This window comes from Cinclus cinclus, chromosome 4 (assembly GCF_963662255.1).
Source record: "Cinclus cinclus chromosome 4, bCinCin1.1, whole genome shotgun sequence".
NCBI classification, from domain to species: domain Eukaryota; kingdom Metazoa; phylum Chordata; class Aves; order Passeriformes; family Cinclidae; genus Cinclus; species Cinclus cinclus.
This window is the reverse complement of record NC_085049.1, coordinates 28460877-28481862: the sequence shown is the minus strand read 5'-3', so window position 1 is coordinate 28481862 and position 20986 is coordinate 28460877. Positions and strand designations below refer to the sequence as shown.

The 20986-nt window shown below is 49.4% G+C and overlaps 1 protein-coding gene across 1 annotated transcript in view; it reads right to left on the bottom strand.

Annotated features, from left to right (window-relative positions):
• Window positions 1-4267: 4267 nt before the first annotated feature.
• B4GALNT3 (beta-1,4-N-acetyl-galactosaminyltransferase 3) overlaps window positions 4268-20986 on the bottom strand; it is a 59528-nt gene continuing 42809 nt past the window's right edge. Inside the window, exons 4-20 of the mRNA XM_062492493.1 lie at window positions 17641-17736; window positions 17010-17100; window positions 16041-16141; window positions 15609-15676; window positions 15008-15086; window positions 14554-14620; window positions 12670-12813; window positions 12157-12266; window positions 11612-11712; window positions 10900-10976; window positions 9287-10286; window positions 7894-8189; window positions 7365-7518; window positions 6602-6674; window positions 6005-6158; window positions 5161-5287; window positions 4268-4376 (exon numbers count right to left, since the gene is read on the bottom strand). Coding sequence (XP_062348477.1) covers window positions 4268-4376; window positions 5161-5287; window positions 6005-6158; window positions 6602-6674; window positions 7365-7518; window positions 7894-8189; window positions 9287-10286; window positions 10900-10976; window positions 11612-11712; window positions 12157-12266; window positions 12670-12813; window positions 14554-14620; window positions 15008-15086; window positions 15609-15676; window positions 16041-16141; window positions 17010-17100; window positions 17641-17736 — 2847 coding nt within the window. The remainder of the gene's footprint in view (window positions 4377-5160; window positions 5288-6004; window positions 6159-6601; window positions 6675-7364; window positions 7519-7893; window positions 8190-9286; window positions 10287-10899; window positions 10977-11611; window positions 11713-12156; window positions 12267-12669; window positions 12814-14553; window positions 14621-15007; window positions 15087-15608; window positions 15677-16040; window positions 16142-17009; window positions 17101-17640; window positions 17737-20986) is intronic.

The window sequence follows — 20986 nt, the reverse complement described above, 5'->3', positions numbered from 1 at the left end:
TAGGTTGTGCCAAGTGCTGAGCTCAGGTCTAGGCTCCCACCTGTGGTCTTCACCAGGAACTGTCCTCTGCTTGCCAGGAGGACCACTGTGTTTTCCACATTCTCCCATCACATCACACTCATGCTTTGCTGGAATGTGTATTTGTCCACTGTTTCCACCTTGTTTCATATGATAAACCCATGCAGATAGGAGGAAAGCTGTGTTGTTGCAGGGCTCACTGTTGGCTAACCTTGCCCACTGCATTTCCTACCCACTCCTTGCTGCAGAGCTCTTGCTGGCTTGGGCAGAGAGTGATATCTCTCTCTCTCTCCCTCTCTCTCTCTCCCTCTCCCCCCTGGTACTGCCTATGCCTTCAGCTAATGAAGACATAGGAGTACACCTGGATTCTAATCCCCACTGCACCGTGATGTGGGTGCAAGTGAACACACAGACAGAAGAGAGCTCTTGTAGGAAGACAATGTATTTATAAAACACGAGGGAGAATCTGTATATCCCCCAGCTCCAACAGAGAGGTGGCCCAGGAGTCATCTCGAAGGCACAGAGACACTTTAAGGCAGGTAACTGAAAGGTACAGCTCAGATTTTCAACACAAGGCATCTGTATCTAAAAAACAATCAACTTCAAACATTTGTAGGCAATAAGGAGAGATGTTCATACCGGGCAAACATTAAGACAATGATGAAACAAATCACAATTTTCACACAATACGCTTTTCAGATTAAAAGCCAGCCTTTCTTCATTCCCTGGCTGACCTGCAAAGCAAACCTGAGCACCACACTTTAGTCCTGAAGACACAGTCACATTTGTAGGCAGAGACCCCTTGTCCTGCACCTCACTCTTCGTGGCCCAGGCTCCCCAGCCTGGTCACATCCTACCCTAGAGAAAGTCTCTTCTGCAGCACTGTCCATCATCTCCCCAGCCACAGTGCTTCTAGAGCAGCTTGCTCCTGGCCTGATCCAGGGAAAATCCTATGCAACTGATTTCCTCCAGCTGTCCAGGCAGGACACAGCCAGGATGCACATGAAGGCCAGAAACTCCAGCACAGCTTCCTAAAAAGATTCTGGTGACAGAAATGTGACCAGCTGTTGAGGGGAGTCAGCTTCCTGGCCATGTTCTTTTACTGCATGGCTGAGGGATCTGCTCCTGCTGTGCTTCCTGCTCTTCCCCTCTTTGTGACTGTCTGGCGAGAGAAACTGCAGCTTGCTCTGGAAGAAGGGCAGCAGCTTCAGAGTGAAGCCCAGGGCTGCTCCTCAGCAAGGTTTGCTGCTGTCCAGTAAAATGGGGAGTGTGGAGCCCCTTGTCTCCCCACACCCTGCAGTGAGCATGTGGGCTGGAAGAGAGTTTTTGTTCCCATGGGCTCTCCAAGCTCCTCCATGGAGGCTGCCAGCTAGTGCCAGTTAGTATTAATCACATTTACTATTGCTTGGATACCAACTGAGAATTCCCTCTGAAAGAGAACATTTGAGATGGCAGCTTTTGACAGTGGGAAACTGGCCATTGGGAAGCTGGACTGAAAACCAGTAACTCCTTACATCCCCACCAAGGAGTCTTCACGAGGTAGTTCTGCTTACCACTGGCCTGGGTTACAAGGTGTGAAGGAAGGAGTACAGTCAGTCACAGCTGAAAAATCAGGGCAAAATCCTCAAATTCTGCAGGCAATGCTGCAGAGAGGAGTGCGCTCTACATGTCCGGTCCACTCTCTGCTGGCTGTCCTCTGTGGTGGGGAAGACTCATGCCATTTATGCAAACTGAGTTACCTTCTGGCTGCACCTAATTCTTGCCAGTGTCTGCAGACAGATGCCAGCTGATAACTTTAGGTGCTGCAGACCACATCCATAGCCAGATGTGGAACCACACGGTACAAATAACTCCTCCTCCCCGTGCTTGACTGACGGGCTGCCACCGAATGCAGCAGTTCTCCATCTGCAGAGCGGGCACCGTGCTGTTCCCAGCGTGATGGGCCCAGACAGCTGCTGCTGCTGCTAACGCCTGCCCGCGCCCCCTGCACTCGCCCTCCTGCCAGCCTCTCCCCATTCCACAGGCATTGCGTGACACAGCCAGCCTGGACAAGCTGTGCAGGCACAGTCCTGGAGCCTGGAAAGCAGCTCACCTGCACACTCGTGGAGCTGTGCCTGTATCTGAGGAAAGCACGGGCTCTGACTTGCACTGAGAGCATGACTGACACTGCACATTCCAGACAGAGCTTATTGCAACATTGCATCACAGGGCTCCAGTCTCCCAAACCCCTACAATACTTTAATAAGAAAAAAAAATCAAAAAAAGTGTTGACTGTTAGCCTCTTTCCTATCACCCTGCTATGATTTAATTTAGTATCTGCATGGTTTAAGTATTTTCCCTCAATACTCCGGTTTGGGCAGCTGGCTAAGGCTGCCTCTTCTGGGATACTGAGTGTCTCCATTCTGGCAAAGGCTCCATGGATTCAGAGACACAACCACCTCCCGCCTACTTCTCACCGCAGCCGCACACTGCACAGCAGAACTTTCTGGTATTTGGTTGACTTTTTCTAAATCCTTCACTCACAAAACCCATACTAATGCAAACAGATGATTTGACACGATTTCTATCTCATGTGCCAGAACTTGCATGTTCAGTTTTCTACTGCAATAGCAGAACTTCATGGACTTGACAAGCACCACAGACCCAGTAATAAATGAATGCTTATTCTGAACTGGCATCTACTCCATCAGCAAAGAGCAAAAAAATCTAGTACAAGTCAGCTTTGCTTGTATTCTGCATACATCCATTACTCTTTCCCAGCAACTCCCCGTAGAACTGGGCACCATGAGCAGCATCCTATGTCATATTCTCCCCTCAAGCTTTAGACCTTTTTAGCATGGTATGGGGACACCGAAGCTTCAGTGTAAAGCACTGAGTGAGTTGGGATTTCTGGGTTTATATTGTCTCCTAAAATGGTTATGGGGTAAAAAAAATCTTGCCCTACATTAACAGGGGTTTTAGGGGATAAGACTTCCCTGTAGCACCTGGCCAGCTATGGGCTCTCTCTACAGTTCTTGCATCAATGACATCATGGGTTTGCCCATCCTTTTGTTCACTCAACCCTCTTCTGTCCTCACCGTTTGTTACACTCAGTACCTGTGCCAAGTCCTGAGGCCACCTCCTCCGTAACAGGCCAGAGCTGGTTCCCAGGGCTGTTCCAGAGATGAAGCACCAACAGCTATGCTGCTTCTCCAACCAAGAAGCCTGCTCTCTACATAAGAGTCAAACTACGACAAGACACAACTGTGAGGCCATAACTTATTAAATTAACTTCTAGATGCTGCATAAATGTACAGGATTTTAGGAGTGGAAGACTTTGTCTCCTCTTCTGACAAATCACAATATTTCAACTAATAAAATATTGACATTTCTTCCCTGCTAGGGTTTCCCTGATATTGTTAGGACAAACACACGTCTGTCAGACAAGGCTGAAAGTTCCTCCTGAGATGTTCTGTTAGCTTCTCTGTATAGCCCCTCCACCACCCTCAGGCAGTGAGTCAATAATTTAGGTGGAATTGTAACATCACCCTTGCCAGCTCACCCAGCTACAGGCAAACGTGTCTGTTGAAAGAGAAATGTATTTGCAACTCTGTTCACAGCCCATAATTTGCTGAACACAATCACAGTTTTTCATAATGGCCAAAGTGAAAAGCACAGAGAAACATCTAAGCACCAGTAGCCTGAAGTGCCTATCAACTCCTCTGCATCCAGATTACCCTAAGTCAGCACATGGGCATGTGGGTGCAATACTCATCAGAGAACTTTGGTCCCCTGTCCAAAATCATGGGTACTGAAGGGATGGAAAAGGAGAGGAAATAGGGATGGCTGTGGGTTATTTTCCTTTTTTTCCCCACCTCAAATTTTGAAAGAGAAGCTGCTTTGCTCTAAATAAACCATTCTGGGCTTAGCTGGGATTTGTGTTTGTTTGGTGCAAGACTCAACAGGAAACACAGCACCTCTCCTACTGTACCTTCCACCAGACTGCATGACAGGAAATACAAGTCCTTCCCTTGCTGATATCTCCCCCGCACACCTTCCCAGCCACACATGGATCCCGTGTCCTGGATGCAGAGGGTGACAAGGGAATCTCCTGCTCCGCCAGCCTGATCACTTCTTCCTCAGCTCTGCCATGCCATCAGAGGGCTCTGGAGGCAGAGGAACAGTTTGGGCACTTAGCTGCGTGCCCCGGTAAAGTGCACATTTGCATGAGATGGTGGACAGTGCTGCTGAACAGTTCTGGTGCTGAAGGCTACGCTGTCTTCAGCTGGCGCCGGTTCCACATGCCCCGCTTTGAGTGAAACCAGTGGAAAAAGTTTCTCAGGGAGAGACGCTCCACTTCCAGCCCAGCCTGTAAGATCCTGGCAGAAAGAAGAGTAGGCTTAGGCAAAACTTCATCATAAAGATACTGAGGGACTCAGCCCCAGGTAAACTATTTTTAAAGTTGTGCTGTTGACAAGAGACTGCAAGCAAATTGGATAGTCCAGAATAGCTCAGGGGTATCCCATATTTGTAAGCAGGAATGTAATGATGCTTTCTGAGTGCCTATGGACCCTGGAGAGCAGGAGTCAGGAGTGCCTGCATATGCCAGCATAGGAGGAAACATGGTTGGCAGCACTGGACTGCAGTCAGCTGACAGAAAAGACAGGACAGGGCCCAAACCCCACAGCTACAAACCCAGAGGCCTGGGATTTGTGCAGCAGAGATCCCTCATCACAAAATCATGAGAAATTTGAACTGTACCTCAAAACGGTTAAATGCCTCCCCACCAGTTGGTCTTCAAGGAAATTCAAGTGCTAAATGTTACTTGGGAAATGTGAGGGACTCAGACTGTATCCTGCAGTGCTTGAAGTGGAGAGTCTTCAAAATCACCAGTGCCTGATCTGCATGAGACCAACCAGCAGTGAGGCTGGAAGGCAGCAGAAAACAGCTCTTCTCTTACTAGCGGCTGCAGTAGTGTTTTGTGTCTCCTTACCCACTAGGTTGGAGGTCGGGATATGCTCAAAGACTCTCCCTCATTGGCCAAGGTTATGGTCCAAGTAGTCATCTCAACCTCCTTAGATCCCCACTCCTGTGGTCATTGGTTCTCTAGGATCTGATGGGCTTCCCCTCCTGAGCACTTGAACAATGATAACGGATGCCTACCTGTCCAGGAGTTCCCAGTCCTCTCCTCCCCAGCGGTCCCGAAACTCTTTTGTGTTCATGCCTCCAATTTTGTCCAGGTCAGACTTGTATATGCCCAGGAGACCAAACCCATTCACCTCCCAGTAGCCTGAGGAGAGCACAAAAACAGACACAGCTTTGTTGGGGTTTTGAACCATTGATGGCTCCAGCAGACATGCCGGAGTGAGACTCAGACTACTTTTAGCACAATGTTAACACCAGGGAGTAAACTCAGCACCAAGGCAGAGCCAACCATGCCAACCAGCTTCGGGAATGAGAAAGGCTTGTGGACAGACAGCATGGCCTGTCCTGTCAACTTGCGAGCAGAGCCTCTTCTCATATCTCCTGACTGGCAACACAATTCCTCGACTGTCACAGCTTCCCACAGTTGTCCCTGTGCCTGAATGGCTCACGATGGCCACCTCTGTCTAAAGGAAATCCTGTACTGTACCACTTTTCTCTCTCCAACTTGGCTTGGTTTAGTAGACCCCCCCAGTCTACCAGTTCTGCTCAGGACAGGCTACATCCCCTAAGAAAAGAGAGATAAGGACAGGCAGGAAAAAAGGATGGTTTTTCCAAGGTCCTTAAATTCACAAAAAGCCCTAGGAGACAACCAAGAGAAACATCAAATAAAGGGCTCTGCTACTTTTTCATCCCAAATTCCAGGTACCTGATGCTGTTAAACCCCATCCTATGTCTACCACACACTCACCCCGTGGACCTGGAAGTACCTCAAGCTCCACACCTTGACAGTGCCAGAGGAACAAATGTAGAGGAGGCAGGCACTTTCTTCTTTCCCCATTTCCCGAAGTCTGAGCCCTCTTACCATCAGGCCAGTGTGGGGACATTCCGCAGTGCAGCCTCATGACCATGGGTGCAAAGGCCATCTTGCCTTCCACGCAGTGTTTCCTGATTGCATCAATGACTCCAGCTGGGAAGTGGATGTGGAGGTCACACAGGAAGATAATGCTGTGCGGGTCCTGGAACCAATCATACCGGTTGGGGAAAAAATAGGTTGACTTTCAGTAAATCTTCCTTGAGGGGCAGGAAAGCAGAGATATGGGAGTCAAAATCTCATTACTGCATCAGAAACTGAGATCCCAAGGGCTGGCAAAATGTCCACTGACGTTCAGTGATGAGTGGGAATACCATGACTGTGACCTGGCAGAGTCAGGATCACAAAGCTGCTACTGCTGATTTCCCTCCTGTCTGACAGTCCCAGCAGGTGGACCAAGAATCAAACAGACCACAGCCTTCTCAGAATAAAGAGACCCTTACTCTGGAAGGACAGGAAACACAGGTACATTTGAACTGGTCTGCGAGGCTATTCCCTTCCCTAAAAACCAGCGTGTTCAGTACCCAAGTGGTAACACCAGATACATACCACAAACTTCCCTGCCCACCCAAGGCCCCCCAGACTCACCGTTACGAGGTCTATCCCTGCCTGGAGCCCAGCAGAACGTTCAAAATTCCCTGTCAGCTTCAGATACTGATAGCTGGGGGTCAGAAGGGAAAGGGAATTTCAGTGGCACAGGAGGCACCGCAGGCAGCGCCACACCAGCACTGGGCCATGGAGCTGCCCTTGCCCCGTGCACCCTCTGAAGCAGAGGAAACCTTTGCTGGGAGAGTGCACAAGCCCAGCACTGCTCCTGGTCCCAGTGCGTCCATTGAGTCTTGCCCCTTAACAGAGCCCAGCAAAACTCTTCTCAGCTCTAGCCCTGCTCAGCCCTAGGACTAGAACTGGAAACCCCTGGCACATAATGGAAACGACCAGCCAAGGCTGTTTCAGATCAGAGCAGGGTCATTCCAGCAAACAGAAGTCTCCATGCTCTCTGTCCCACTTCTCACAGCTTCCTTGTCTTTTCTGTCCTCCCCCTGTCCCATCACTGGAAGACTTGCTTTCTCTTCTCTCTTGCAATATTGAAAAAAGAGACAAATAAAATAAATTTAGCTGGAAAACTACACCAGGTATTGCCTTACACTTTTCTAACACTGTTCTATGTATGTATTTGTATGCACGTCACAATAAAAACATAGCCTTGTGTATGTGCAAGGTCTGGATGGACAGTGCCTGTGTTGGTCCAGCTGCAGCAGGCTGTGGCTGGTCAACATACAGAGACTGTCAGGTGTGCTATTTGCAGGCATATGTGTGTGAGTGGCTTTTTGTGACCAAGCAGTACTCCCACCTATGCAAAGTAGACCTTTTCAGAGCCTTCTCTACATCCATGTCATCACTGCTGTAGTCTGTGATGATGATGCTGAAGTAAGGATCCTTGGTGACTCGGAATAGCTCTTCCATGTCAGAGATGAACTGCAGTACCCAACGTGCCTGGTTTTTCACTGGTTTTATTGCAACAGGGAGAGAATCAAAGCAAACTGATTTCAATGGTGGTGTTTTCTCTCAACAGGCAAGGTTTCTCACCTCCTCTTCAACCCCAACAACCTTATGGGGATGATGAAATAGGCCCAGGCTGATGAAATAGGCCTGGTCCACAGAGCCAAGGAATCAGTGTGGGTTCTTTCCCACCATGTGTCGGGGTTTTCTCTGAGCTTACAAGCCATGGCTGCTTGGGCCCTATCATATTTCTGAGGTTATTTAACAGGAGAGAACAGGAATTGGAAGTGACCCAAGTAAGATGGTTGAGACTGGCTCATGTCCAGGACTGCCCTCGTGGGTGCCACCCCTCCATGTCCTGGGAAGGCAGGTCCTCTTACCTGGCACCACGAAGTGAACCACGGCCCGGTGGTTCCAGGAAAACCCCTGGGGCCAGCAGAGCTCCGGCTCGTTGGCCGCAGCCATCAGGTGCCTCCGGCGGCCCCACACCAGGTTCCTCATCCTCCTCTCGTCCTCGTGGCCACCGCTGCCCTGCCAGCCCCGCGCAAAGACGTACTCGGAGAGGCGGACACGACGCTCGCCCTGCTCCAGCAGCTCCAGCTCCAGCAGGTAGCGGCTGCCACGCACGCGGTCCTGCCGCTTCTCCACGTTCACGATGCGCTGCAGCTGGAAGCGCCTGCGGAGACACGGCCGGCGTGGGCACATCCTGGGCACCAGCCCCTCTCCCTCCTCCAGCCCTGCTGGGCTCCTTCCTGCTGGCTACCACAAACCTTTCTGCCCCTGGCTTCCCCCTGCTTTGCTGTGCTGCTTCCAAAGTACCATGGGAATGTTTAGCACCTGTCTCTCCTAAATCCACAAGCGTGTGGGATTAGACCTGGGATTCCAGCCAAGAGAAAATATTTGGCGAGAGAAATGAAATAAAGGTGACACAGAAAATAGCAAATGTGTCTGAATGATTGTGTAGGGTTGGTAATAGTGAGGGTATTCGACACCACCTACAATGGTCTTGGCACAAGGACTATGTTTGGGCTACTGAAACTGGCTCATGACAGCTTATCAAACAAGAATATGGAGTAGGACTCAGCAATCATTCAATAAAAACTCTCAGGAGCTGTAGATTCACAATGGACAAAACTGGATGAAATGCCAGGTCATGCCCTTTCAGATCATAACAAGAGCTTCCTCGGGAGTTAAAAATCCTGAGAAAATCTTGTGTGTACTGATCAGTTACACCTGGCTGTGACTGATGTGACCCTGAAACAGTAAATGTGATCTTAATCTGTAGCATTAGGCCTACTTCCAGCAGGGAATAGAAGCTAATAACACCCATTCCATAAAACATCCAGGTTACTGGTCACTTATGTATAGGAAGATTAACACCAACTGAAACTTGCATGGAAAAAACCTGGTAAAAAATCATAAAAATTAAGGCCAGCCAAACAGAAGGGTCGGAAGTCACATTGTTTAGCTTATGGAGGCTAGAGGAAGTGTGTCTGTTTACCAGAAGGGATGGTAAGTCTTGAGAAGAACCATACCAAGACCATGTAACAAATGAGTACCAGCAAAAAAACTGGTACTATTTCTCAGGCAAAAGAAGTATGCCTGAAGTCCAGTGTTTTACACCAATTCCTTACCTGAAATCTTATTTACCACATCTAGTTCATCCCCTGCTTCCCTGATACCAATTACTTACATAACTCACGGGTATTCCCCGTGCAACACGGTAAACCAGCTCTGGGGACAGTGCCCCTTGGTTTTCTCACTGTGCCTTACCCTTTACTCCTCTGGTTGAGTTTCCTCAGGAAGGCACGTGTAACTTCCAGGGCCTCCCTTTCTCTGAGCAGCAAATTCCCTGAGGTGTTGCATTTCAGGTCAATCCAGTCTGTGCGCAGCATATGGAAGTCCAGATTGCTCATGCTGAAGGTCTGCTCCCAGTTGACAGCCTGGTCAAACACTGGTACATAATCAAAATCCTCCTCATCTTCCTCCTCTTGCTCCCCATCCACCTCTTCCTCTTCTGCTGCTCCTCCAGACTTGTCCTTCACAGGAGAGGCCACCTGTGCCTCTTCCTCACCCACATCCCCATTGGTGGCCACTTTCTGATCAGCAATGTAGGGCTGCACCTGGCTCAGCCACTGTGGCAGCCTGGGCTGCTGGCTAGGGCTGGCAGTGCTCACCACCTGTCTCCCAGCTTTGCCAGAGACTGGACCTTCTTTCCCAGCTGGCATGGTGCTTGCTGGCTGCAGCCTGTCCTTCGTGGTGCTGAGGCCTCCTCCAGGTTCTAACCCGTTGGGAATGGTGACCTCTGAGTCCCTGGGGTGGCCAAGAGACTGATGCCTTTGAGACACAGTCCTAGAAGGAGGGTTTGCCCTTCTGACAGGTGCTCTCCCCTGGATGGCCCTGGCATGGTGTGGAGGGCTCCTGGAATTGTCTTTGACACCAGCTTTTAAACGGGGTCTCTTCGTTACTGGGTTTCCCTCTAGGCTGGTCAGTCTGAGGCTTTGGTTGGTAGAGGCCAGCATGGCTGATTTGACACCAGACCTTTTCATCCTCCTCCTCCGTATCTCCTCTCCTGCATTGTCACCCATCACCGAGAGGAGCCGGCGGCGCTCCCTGAGGGAATAGTAGTCACGAATACTGTCACTGCCCACCACGCTGCTGGGAGCCTTGCCTGCTGGCCCTGCCCTCCCTGTGCCAGCGTTCTCGGGGGCACTGGTGCTCTCCACGTCCTGCTCCTCGTACTGCAGGTCATCCAGGTTCCCCTCCTGGGACCCTGTGGAATGGATCAAAGTTACACCTCTGGCATCCTCCCTGAATGAATCAAGGTTACAATTCTGCCTTCCCTGCCCTGAAGAGGCACCCACCAGGAAGGGAGGCAGCTACTCCTTGCCTCCTCTCAGTGCTGTCTCTTCTGCTCAGAGAGACAGGGATGCTCTCCCACGTGGAGCCATGCTCTTGCTGCCACCAGCCTCCTCAGCACCCATCACCACCACTGCCAAAGGCTGTGGAGTTGTCTGGCTTTGCCCTGAGCTGTGGGTCTGGCCACAGCTCTGCAGGGCAGGTGTGACCATAGGTTGCCACACTGCACACCTCTGGCTGAGTTACTCCTGCCCATGGTTTTGCTAGAATTGCACCTCAGCTAAGCTGTGGGCCTAAGAGTTTTCATGCTGTTTACTGCAGCCCACTGTTTGGTGAGCTCCCAACCTGCCCTTAAGAGAAGTAAAAGTTGCAGCAGAAGTCTCCTCCCAGACACAGCAATCTGGCAGGGAAAAGCTGAGACTTCCTTGCTATGGAAAGTCAACAGCTTCTTTCATCTGGTGCTGCAAGACCACACACAAAAGTGACAGATAAAAGGATCTTCTGGGTTCTGACATTAGGGCCCCTACTTGGCTGCTCTGTCTTTTCTCCAGAGTCCAGGCTCTTCTCTGGCCGATCCATTTTCATGTACTTGTAAAATCCAAATCTGTAGAGAGAGAGCAAAACACAAGTGTGATGAAAGTTACTTTGCCCTTTCCTGGAAGAAGGAAGAAGATTCTGAGCACAGGGAAGCCACAATCAGCTATCTTGCTGGGAAAGTGGCCCTCCTTATCCTGCAAAAAAGTCCCCCTGAATGGCGGGGAGTCCTTGCACAAAGTGTCTGATTGTTGCAGTAGGGAGCATGCAAGTAGCAGTTCCATTGTGGAGCCACCACTGAGATCTGGGCATCAGTGCAGATGAGTGAAATGCATTTCTTCCCACAGAGGGAGGCCTGGTGGTGAGCATAGTTTGGCTTTCATAGTGACAGCTATCAAGAGGCTCCAGCCACTGGCAGGCCAAGCTTGCTGGGAATACACTCCCTGATGTAAGAGAACAAACATGCTCTGACTCAGCTACTGGGTTAACAGTGCAAGAAAAGCACTGGTAGACCTAAAAGCCCTTGAGACCTAAACATATTTTCACTTATCGAAAGAAACTATAAATGCTTTAATGTTTTGCAAGACTTAGGGGATCTTTAAGAATTAAAAAAGTCCTACAGAAATGAGCATGAAATTCCACACCAATTCCAGCCTTCAAGCTCCTTCCCACCCTGCTATTAAACCCGAATTTACAGCATGCTACCTTTCCAAATAATAAGGGTTTTCCTGGTAGAAGCATTTGTTGTCTTTCTCCATGTGGCTCAGGCGGCTGTAATCATTTGGGTAAACAAAGGACAAATGAACCTGGGAAGAAGGGAGAAAGACAAAGTGAAACCTTCATAAAATACCAGACATCAGCCACAAGGTGACCCAAGCATAGCTGCAGGAAAACCAGCCTGTTTTAGAGGGAGCAGGAGTTGCTCACTCTTTGCCTCTCCAGTAGCAGGCTGTGAGAATGGAAGACAGAAGGAAGCATGCTAGGATACTGTATGCATGTGCCTTTTACCCTCTCCCTCAGCATCTGTCTACCTCTCTGTGAGCTGAAGTCCTGCAAGAGAGTGAGACCTGGGAGAGAGATAGCCAAGTCGCCCTGAAGAGATGTCCGTGGCTTTAGTAATCCACACATACCACGTGCAGAATGAAACCCTCAACCACTGTGAGGTTCCCTGTGAAGGCAAGCTCAGGCCCCACGGCTAACAGGACCTCTTCTTCCTCCTGGTGTATCCCTGGCTAAGAAACCCAACTTACGAACTGGAGCCCCTGGTAGCGCTGCAGAGGAAATCCATTCACCAGGTAGCTGGGCTTGTACGGGCAGTCCGGCAGCGCCCGGCGCACACGGGACTTGCTGAGCAGAGGCACTGCGGAAAAGGAACATGGGCAAGGGCTGCAGGAGGAGCCCTGCTGCAACCCGTGCACCAGCTTAGCTACTTCTGTCCCTGGGCTCTATTTATCCATGTGAAATACCACGAAATAGATTATGCAAACCTTCTTGCACAACTCTTCATATTTCTTTAAGGCACTTACACAAAAATATGCTTGGGGATGTCGTGTGAACTGGATAACAAGAACAGGGAGCTGGCTTTAGTCTGTGCTTTGTCTCAGTGACTGATACTGCAGTGACTGATACTGCAGCTGCCCCTCTCTTTTGCACCAGGAATAAAAAAGCATAGCCTGTGTAACCACAGTGTAGGAGGACAACCCTTGCCACCTGTGCTCCTGCACAGACTGCAGGTACTTCCTCAGCTGCTTTTCAAGTCTTACCTTCATAAAGAGTGTCCCGGGGGTCAGGCTTCAGCATGTCAGCTGGGTGTGCCCTGCTGCTGGTGCTGTCAGCAGCCGGGCTCCTGCGACTGGCCAGCGTCTGTGGGATGTGCCCAACCTCATCCATCTTCAGAAGCGTCTCGTCTAGAAACCAGAGAGAGAACACAAGGGGGAGGCAGGGGCTAACTTATTCCTTGTCCCAAAAAGCACCTCTCTCCAGTGTCAGCCCTTTCCAAATGGCATTGCCTCCATGGCACAAATGCTGTCTCTGGCACAGGCAAAGGAAAGGCTCTGACCCAGAGAGCTGAACATATAGAAGCTGTGGGGTGGGAGACAGCTTTCACTGAAAGCAAACACACACACTGATGAGTAGTGGAGGAAAATTACCTCCTGCCTTGGATACAGCAGCAGTGGTGTGCTGAACATGCCCCAGCAGGAACTACAGGACACCTCTGTATTATTAGTATTAAGTTTCTTTTCTATTAGTATTAAGTTTCTTTTCAAAGGAGATAAAGAAAGATGAATGGGAGGAGAAACCTGAGGAGCAAAGCTTTTGCCTGTGCTGGAAAAGGATCAGATCCTGCGGAAGGACCTTCAGTGGCTGAGGAAGATGTTACTCCAGGAAGGGAATGAATCCCCACAGTAAGCCAAGAACAACAGTTAGCTCAAACTCAAGACTGGTTACGTTTCTCCTTGGGTGCTGTTTTCACAGGATTTCATGTCTCTATGCATCTTACTCTAAAAATTAGGGGAATTGAATAAAATATCCATGAGGGAAAAGCAATACCCTGCCAAGGGCACTGGTGTGCAACTTTTGGGTACTGAACTACATAACTACATGGGACCCCAGAAAGAATGGGATTTCATGTGATACAGCCAAAGGCTAATATGAACGAGGGAAAACTATGGGCAGAAGGCAACAGATAAAAATGAGACTGCAGCACTGCACCTAATTGTGAAGGAATCTTCTGGAAAGTCAGTCTTCTAGTCTACCTAACCCTAATTAGTAAGAAGAAAAGAGCAGAAGAAAAAACAATGAAGATGGAAAGCCTAGTCCTAGCCAAATGGGAGGTTTCAGAAAATACAGCAGCAAGTTGTGATCCACGACACAGCAAAGAGATGTCTTGATTTCATCAGGGAGTCTTCCATGCACAAAAGGGCTGGTATGGAAAAAAGCCCAGAAATGTTGGAAGGCAAAAGCAGTAGATATGGAAAGGGGGAATGTTGGCAGAGGAAAGTGATGCTGACAAAGCTGAGTAAGGGTAAACAGGACTAAAGAGCTTCTTAACTGATAACACCATCACTTGATGTGCTAAGAAGGGTTTACAAAACAGGAGGTACTGGACTGATGTGTTTGCAGCAATCCAGCACCGACTCAAAGAGACCTGAGGCTGGTACAGAAGAAAGCAGCATCCCCCAGCATCGCCAGTGCATCCTGTTGTGTTCAGGACCCAGAGTGAAATCTCCTGAAGTGCCAGAGCAGGCCCTTCTCCCTGGTTGTGTCTGGCTGGCAGCATGCCCCTGCAGCTCCCACATTTTGGGACTCACATTTCCCCTGGCTCTCAGCAAGCAAACTCCATCCTGTGTCACTCTCAATCTACAATGCTTCTCAACTATGCAGATTCTCCTCTCTGCCCTTCCTCACTACCTCTAGACTTCCCTGAAATAATGTTCCAATCTAACTTCTGATTCTCCTCTGTTTAATAATGAGTCACACCCTTGTCCAGAAGTCCTTCTCCTGAACTGTCTCCGTCTTTTTCTCCCAACGATGTGTATGCCTGGTATTTGCCTGGCTAGACAATGATTCATGGTGAAACACTGGATGCAGATACATTCAGGAAGAATGGGGAGGTGCTTGGGAAAACTTGTGATGAAGATACTTACTAGCAAAAAGGGAGAGATACTGGGAGTCAATGACCTTGAACTTTGCTTCTGGGTCATTCAGTCTCCACTGGAACAGAGAAACACATTGACATGACGTACCTATGGAGTTAACCAAACCTGAACAAAAGGAACACACTACCCCTACTAGGACCGAATTTACCCAGCAGCAAAAGACTGGGAATGAGCTGAGATCCCCCAGAACACATCCAAACCAAGAAAAGCCAAAAAGCTGCAAAAAAACCCAGAGAAGGCAGACAGATCCCAAGTAAGCAGAGGAAGGGGTCCTGATACATGGCCAGGACTATCCCACACAGTAGGTAAGGGCTTTGGAAGGGATAAGCTACATCTCATGCAATGAGGAACTGAGGCCAGGGAAAGGAGGGAAATGTTTACAAACATCATTCCTGAGCTCTGTGGGGACACATATACGGGACCACCATTTCCACAGACTCACTGCTACTTCCACATGGTCTGTTCCTCTGTCATCCTGCTTGTGCAGCACCTCAAAATAGTACCTGCCTGCCGCTGACAACCTGCGAAGAACAAGGTGTCTGTCACCAGGAGCATTAAGGAACACTTCTTAGCTTGTCAGCAGACAATGAGTGGAGAGCAACCACACCCATGAAACAACCTAATTCTCAGGGTAGGCAGCGTTAGCGCTGCCAAGAAAATCCAGATCCTGACAGTGAGATAGCTAGCTTCACTTGTGCACCTACAGCACTCCAGACCCTTCTCAGTTAATTCTGAATAACTCCCTCTCAGTATCGCCTGCTGGATTTTGGCCTCTGGGAAACCTGGCCAGTTCCAAGGCAGGAAGCTTGGGATATAGTTCATACAGGGGAGCCTGCATGTGCTGGTGGTTGATTGCTCCAGGGAAGAAAAATTCAGTGTTGCATTTCTGCAGTATATCAGCAAAGCTTTGGCAATACCCCAGAGTAATCCCTTTCTCTGTATTGCTAAACTCTTCAGGACAAGCCTGAGTGCTTTTACCTTGTCCTTGTGATTTCCTGTTCATGTGCAGAGGTGGCTGGGACTGAAGGACTTTGTTCACTTACCTCACCATGTTTGACGTCTGGCTGTGAAATTTCCCAAACTCTCCTGGTGCGGTCCACTCTTTCCCTGTCTGTGAAAAGACACAAGACGGCTCTAGTCAAGATGAGTTTCTTCCATTGATACTGCACTGACAATGATAAAAATAGAAAATTCAACTCCTCCTTCCCTCTAATTCCTCCTGGTAAGTCATCTGTGAAATCCATCACCTGTGGACAGATTTAAGTCCCTTTATTGTGAACAAGGGATTCCCAATAGCAGTATAAGAGGTAACTGGCTTAAGGTATCATAGTCATATCCCATCTGGCATCGTGTTGTCTGCAGTTGGGCAGGGAAAGAAACCTGGCTAGTCCAAGGAAGCAGTAAGTCAGGAAGGTCTCTGTTCTCACAGAAACATCAAAGCCTGGATGGAAGAAGCCATGCAGCATGCACTGTACCTTGCCTACACTGGCCAGCAGCTGGAGACCAGAGGGATTTTCATCTGGACTCAGCCAGAACTCAGCATTGTCATCCGCAGCAATGGCAAACTGAAACTCCCCTGCCGAGAGATGGAGGGATTAGGTAGGGCTTTGAGGTAAGAGTTTGTGCACAGAACAGACCCTGCTCCTCTAAAATGCTGTCTTTGCCCTTTTTCCTGGTGAGACCGTCCTTCCCTTTTGCTACTATCACCTTTCTGCCTTTGAACCTCTCTGAATTCTCTTAACTCTTCTGTGACTGAAAATAAACTTCATACATGTCACTGGCTCACTGTCCCTCCTGCATTGGCTTCACCTGACATCTAACCTGGAAAGCTAAATAGTCTATGCAAAGCCTCCCGACATCCCTTCTGCTTTCAGAGCAAAATCTTGTGTGAGATGCAGTGTTTGGATTGAGGAATATGCACGTGGAGCCACACAGGCAGACAGAGGTGCTTGAGGCTCACTCTTTGTCTGGGGTGATGAGGATGGCAGCTGCAGGCCAGGGCCCATTACAGAGGGTGAGTGCCAGCAGGCTGCTGGGGGCAGAGGGATGCAGCTGTGGGACACAGATGTCAGCTGCTGTCAGATGGCATTCATACACCCGGGGAGCAGCAGGGACATCAGTGATGTCATGGACAGTCCTGGCCATGCAAGGGAGGGAAGCAAAACTCAGGGATTGTTCGTGCCCACATACACGCCATGGGGCTGTGCGTTCCAACAGCATTGTTATTTATCTAGCACCTCCCATCTGCTTTCTCCTGGGCTTTTCCTTTCCACCCTACAAGGGTGGAGGCAGATGTGTTTCCAGCCATGCCAAGGTCATGGCCAGTCACACACACCATCCATGTGAGGGAGCTGTTTTGCTTTCCAGGGTGAGTGGTTCACGACCAGGAGGGGAGGGAGGGGAAGGTGACAAGAGTCATGGGTGAAGGCACTCAGAACCCTCACCATCAGTGAAAGGATGCAGGTAACCAAATATCCGGAGACCATAGTTGGTCCATTTTGGGGACACAGCCAACTTCTTCAGCGTAGTTCTTGTCTGAAGCAGAAGAAGAAAAAAAATTCATAAAAATAATTTTAGATGTGACAGGAACAAGGAGAGAATCAAAACCCCTGGGACAGGTGGGCAGAGGGTTTTCTCTGAGAGGAGGATGGGGTATGGGATGCGACGGAGGCAGAGGGAAAGAGCAAACCAAGTAAGAGATGAGGTGCTGCTGAGGAGGGACAAGCTGCATGGGAGATGCCATTGAGATGGTGGGGACAGGACACGGAATGCCCAAGCCACTTGGAAGAAGAGCACCAAATGAAGGGCTCCTTCAGACTGTGTCTGAGCCCTAGGAGACCAGCATGTCTGAAATGACTCTTCCCTGTGTAGCAGAAGAGCTGCCACACTTGAGGCCTTGTGAAAGCTTCCTGCTCCCTCAGGAGGATGAGGGAGGAGGTGGTTGAGAGGGAGGTGGTGGGTTTTAACAAAGAACAGGACAGAGAGAGGTAGGGACAGGATGTGAAGGGAGCAGGGGTGATCCACCTGGGAAGCTGAGCTGGGAAGTGCAGGACAGGATGTCATGGGCTTACTCACGTGAGGAAAGAGGGGGAAGTGGAGGTTTCTTCTGAGCTGCTCAATGGAGCTGCCACACCAGTCCTCAAAGACATGCAGGTTGGCCTGGCCCTGGAACTAGAAGGCAGAAGAGGGGCACCATGAACTGGTGCATCCAACCCCTGTGCCCCTCCCCTGCTCTGACAGCCTTGGCCACAGCCACGGTACTGGAGTGCTCAGGAGAGCAAAAGAAGATTCCTCTGCTCTGATGGGCATGGGTCCAGAGCACTGCTGCTCATCTGCTGAAGGTGTGGGGTTAGCACACATGACTGAATGGCACCAGGGAACTGCAAGTAATGCTTGGGACATCTTGGTTCCATGGCTGGGGTTTGCTCCATCAAGGAGGACCAGAGGGCCATGCTCTGAGGCCGTGGTGTGGAACACACTGCAGGGTGGCAACAGCTCCCCATGATTTAACATCTTACAATCTGCAAGAAGGTGTTTTGGACTCCCTCATCATCTCAGAGCTATTTTCCTGACCTGAAGAAGAGGGGATGCCCTAGGGAGGTGAGATGGTAGATCAGCTTCTCAAAGCATGTCTTAGAGGTAAAGACAATGGAGGACAGTGGAGACAGGGAGACAGAGGCCTGGCAGGGTGGGGAGCAGAAGCACAGGTGGGTCAGTGGGCAGCATGATCTCTGTGTGTCTGCAGAGACACAGGAACACTGAAGGAAGTGGAGGTTCCAGCCCAGACAGCACGGGAGGGTGTGCACTGTGAGTACGGGTCCCTGCTACGCAGCCAGCCCTGTCAGGAGAGGCTGTCAGTGTCCAGCTGAGACTTGGAACACAGCAGGGCTGGGAAAAGCTTGCTGGCCACTGTGGGACCTCAGCAACACACTCCTCAAAGGACAGATTTTATTTTTGTCAGAGCCATTCAAAAGGGAATCACTGCTTGCCCCCCAGCAAAGTCCAAACTTTCTGCCTGCAACCAGTGGAGCTGGATGCTGAAACCCTCCTCGCAGGACTGGCATCCAACAGCGAAGGATAAATAATCTGGAGACAGCACAAGCTGCCTTAGATGGCAAAAGGCTGAAGAAAGGAATAGGTTGCCTTGGGACCAGGGAGGTTTTGCTGGGCTGTCTTGCCTATATAAGGGCTGTGGGAGCAGGGCTGGGGAAACAGCCTGAACAGCACCCAAATGTCTACAGATGGCAGCAAATTCTTAGTTTTTGCTGGGGAGACTCTAGCAGGCCTGAAGCAGCACACTGGAGGAGGGTCCAACCTCTCCGTGCACTTCCACCAGAGAAACTTCTTCAGTGAGTTCTTTTTCCCAGGATGGTGAGTCAGGGGTGTGTTTTGAAATAAACTGTGGCTAGAAGGAAGGCCATGAAGCAGATCTGGCTCCGCACCACTAAAGCTCCTTGCAAGCTGTGGACTTCAGTCATGCACGTGAAAACCGTTTCTGTGCACTAGGCAAAGCACATTCCCAACCACTGCTGCTCTGGAGTGGTCTCTTGTCAGCCCTCTCTCACTGGTGTCCCCACTGCCAGGGCTTGATGGGTGTCTGCAAGCCCATGATGTCCCCCACTAACACCTCCTCCTCCTCTTCCCTCCTCTGCTGACAGCCCTCAGCCTGGATTCTGCCCACCAGACAAGAGGAAAAGCAGTGAGACAAAGTGGATGCAACTCCTCAGAGCAATGCACGGAATCAGAGTGGACACAGAGGGCTCAGGGCAATGCATACAGCCCAGAGAAACTCAGGACACTGCAGGAACTTGCGATACAAATAAATCACTGCAAGTGTGACAAACAAATTGGAATTTAATTGCTGTGCAGTCCCATGCCCCTCGGCCAAATCCAGGTTCACACCCAAGGGTCTTACACTGCTTTTCCCAGGCAAATCAAATAATGACAACTGCTGGTGTGAGAGGAACAGGCTGGGCTCCCATAGAGAGTCACTGCCATGAACTGAGTCCTGTGGAAATCTGCTGCTATGCACAACTGATGTTGGGTTTGTTTGTTTGTTTGGTTGTGGTTTTTTGTTTTTCTTTTTGTGTGTGTTTTTTTGTTTTGTTTTTGAGGGGTTTTTTGGGGTTTTTTTGGAGAATTGCTTGCACACAGCAGACAGCAGGCTCAGAGCTCTATGAAACGTAGCACAACACTCCCACACTGTGGACAGGCTGGCACTGCAGTCCACTCCTGACAAAGACAGACCCAGGGGATGATCTCAAAGCTCGGGACTTCAATGAAGCTGGGCTGGCTTTGACATGAGGTAGCCCAAATTCAAAACCAGCTATTTATGAGGCAAATCCCAGAAGACTGGCTAGACTTGCTCAAATGTTTGCAGAGTAAAACTCGGACCAGTCCCATTGCAATACAACACTTCACTGCAGTTTGAAGTGCAGTATTAGGAACAGGGCAGCCTAATAAAAAATAAGGGAGACACCACTGTTTTAAGTGCCCCATCAATACTTAGAGATAATTCCTGAAATTTCCAGCCCAACACTCCTGCCTCCAAAGTCTTTACAAAGCCTCCAGAGAGGAGATTCTGGCAGGAGTTAATGAGATCACTGCTTTCCTGCACTCACAGGTACTAGAAATAATTAACTGGTAAATAATAAGTATTTCCTGCATGCAATTTTAAAATATTTTCTAAATCAACAGGTTTTCTCCTGAGCTACAGCAGCTTAACTTGGTTTGTTTCCTCTTAAAGTGAAAAAAAGAGAAACCATTATTGACAGATAAGTGCTGGCTGCCCAAAGTGCTGCTTTGGGACTGAAAACTGAGCTACGCATTAATTTTAGGCCCCCACGAGTCATCAGCATAGCAGCTGTTTTGAAACTCTATCACCTCTGTCCCTTCAACTCAATTCATAGCTGCCCATTACAAGCAGCTGAGAAATTCTTCTGTTTGCTATATGACTATCTTCTCATGCAACATGCTGTAAAAATCTCCTGCTTGGGGCTTTTGCAGATTGCAGTTATAGAGCAACATCACCACCATTCCCAATTCCTACACACAGAAATGTCAATGGATTTTCTAAAATGTGGTTTTTAGAACATCATTCCAAAATATGGTTACTATGTTTGACTTCCCACCTTGGAACTACCTGGCTCTGTTTTGCAAAGGGCTGGAAATTCAGGACCTAGCAAGCAACAAGTTAAGTTCCCCTTCTCCCCGTAAAAATATTTTTCAAAGTTGTGGATAGACTGATTTGGCCAGAACCAGGAAGAGAAGCCATGAGTCTGACCTTTCAGTGGCAGCTGGATTTATGTGACCTTCCCATTTAGATTGCTTCTCCTGCCCATGAGGCTTTTCTCTGTCCCAACACCTCTTCCCAGCTGCTTATCACCCAGCTGAAATAGTAGCTGTGCATGATCACACCTCA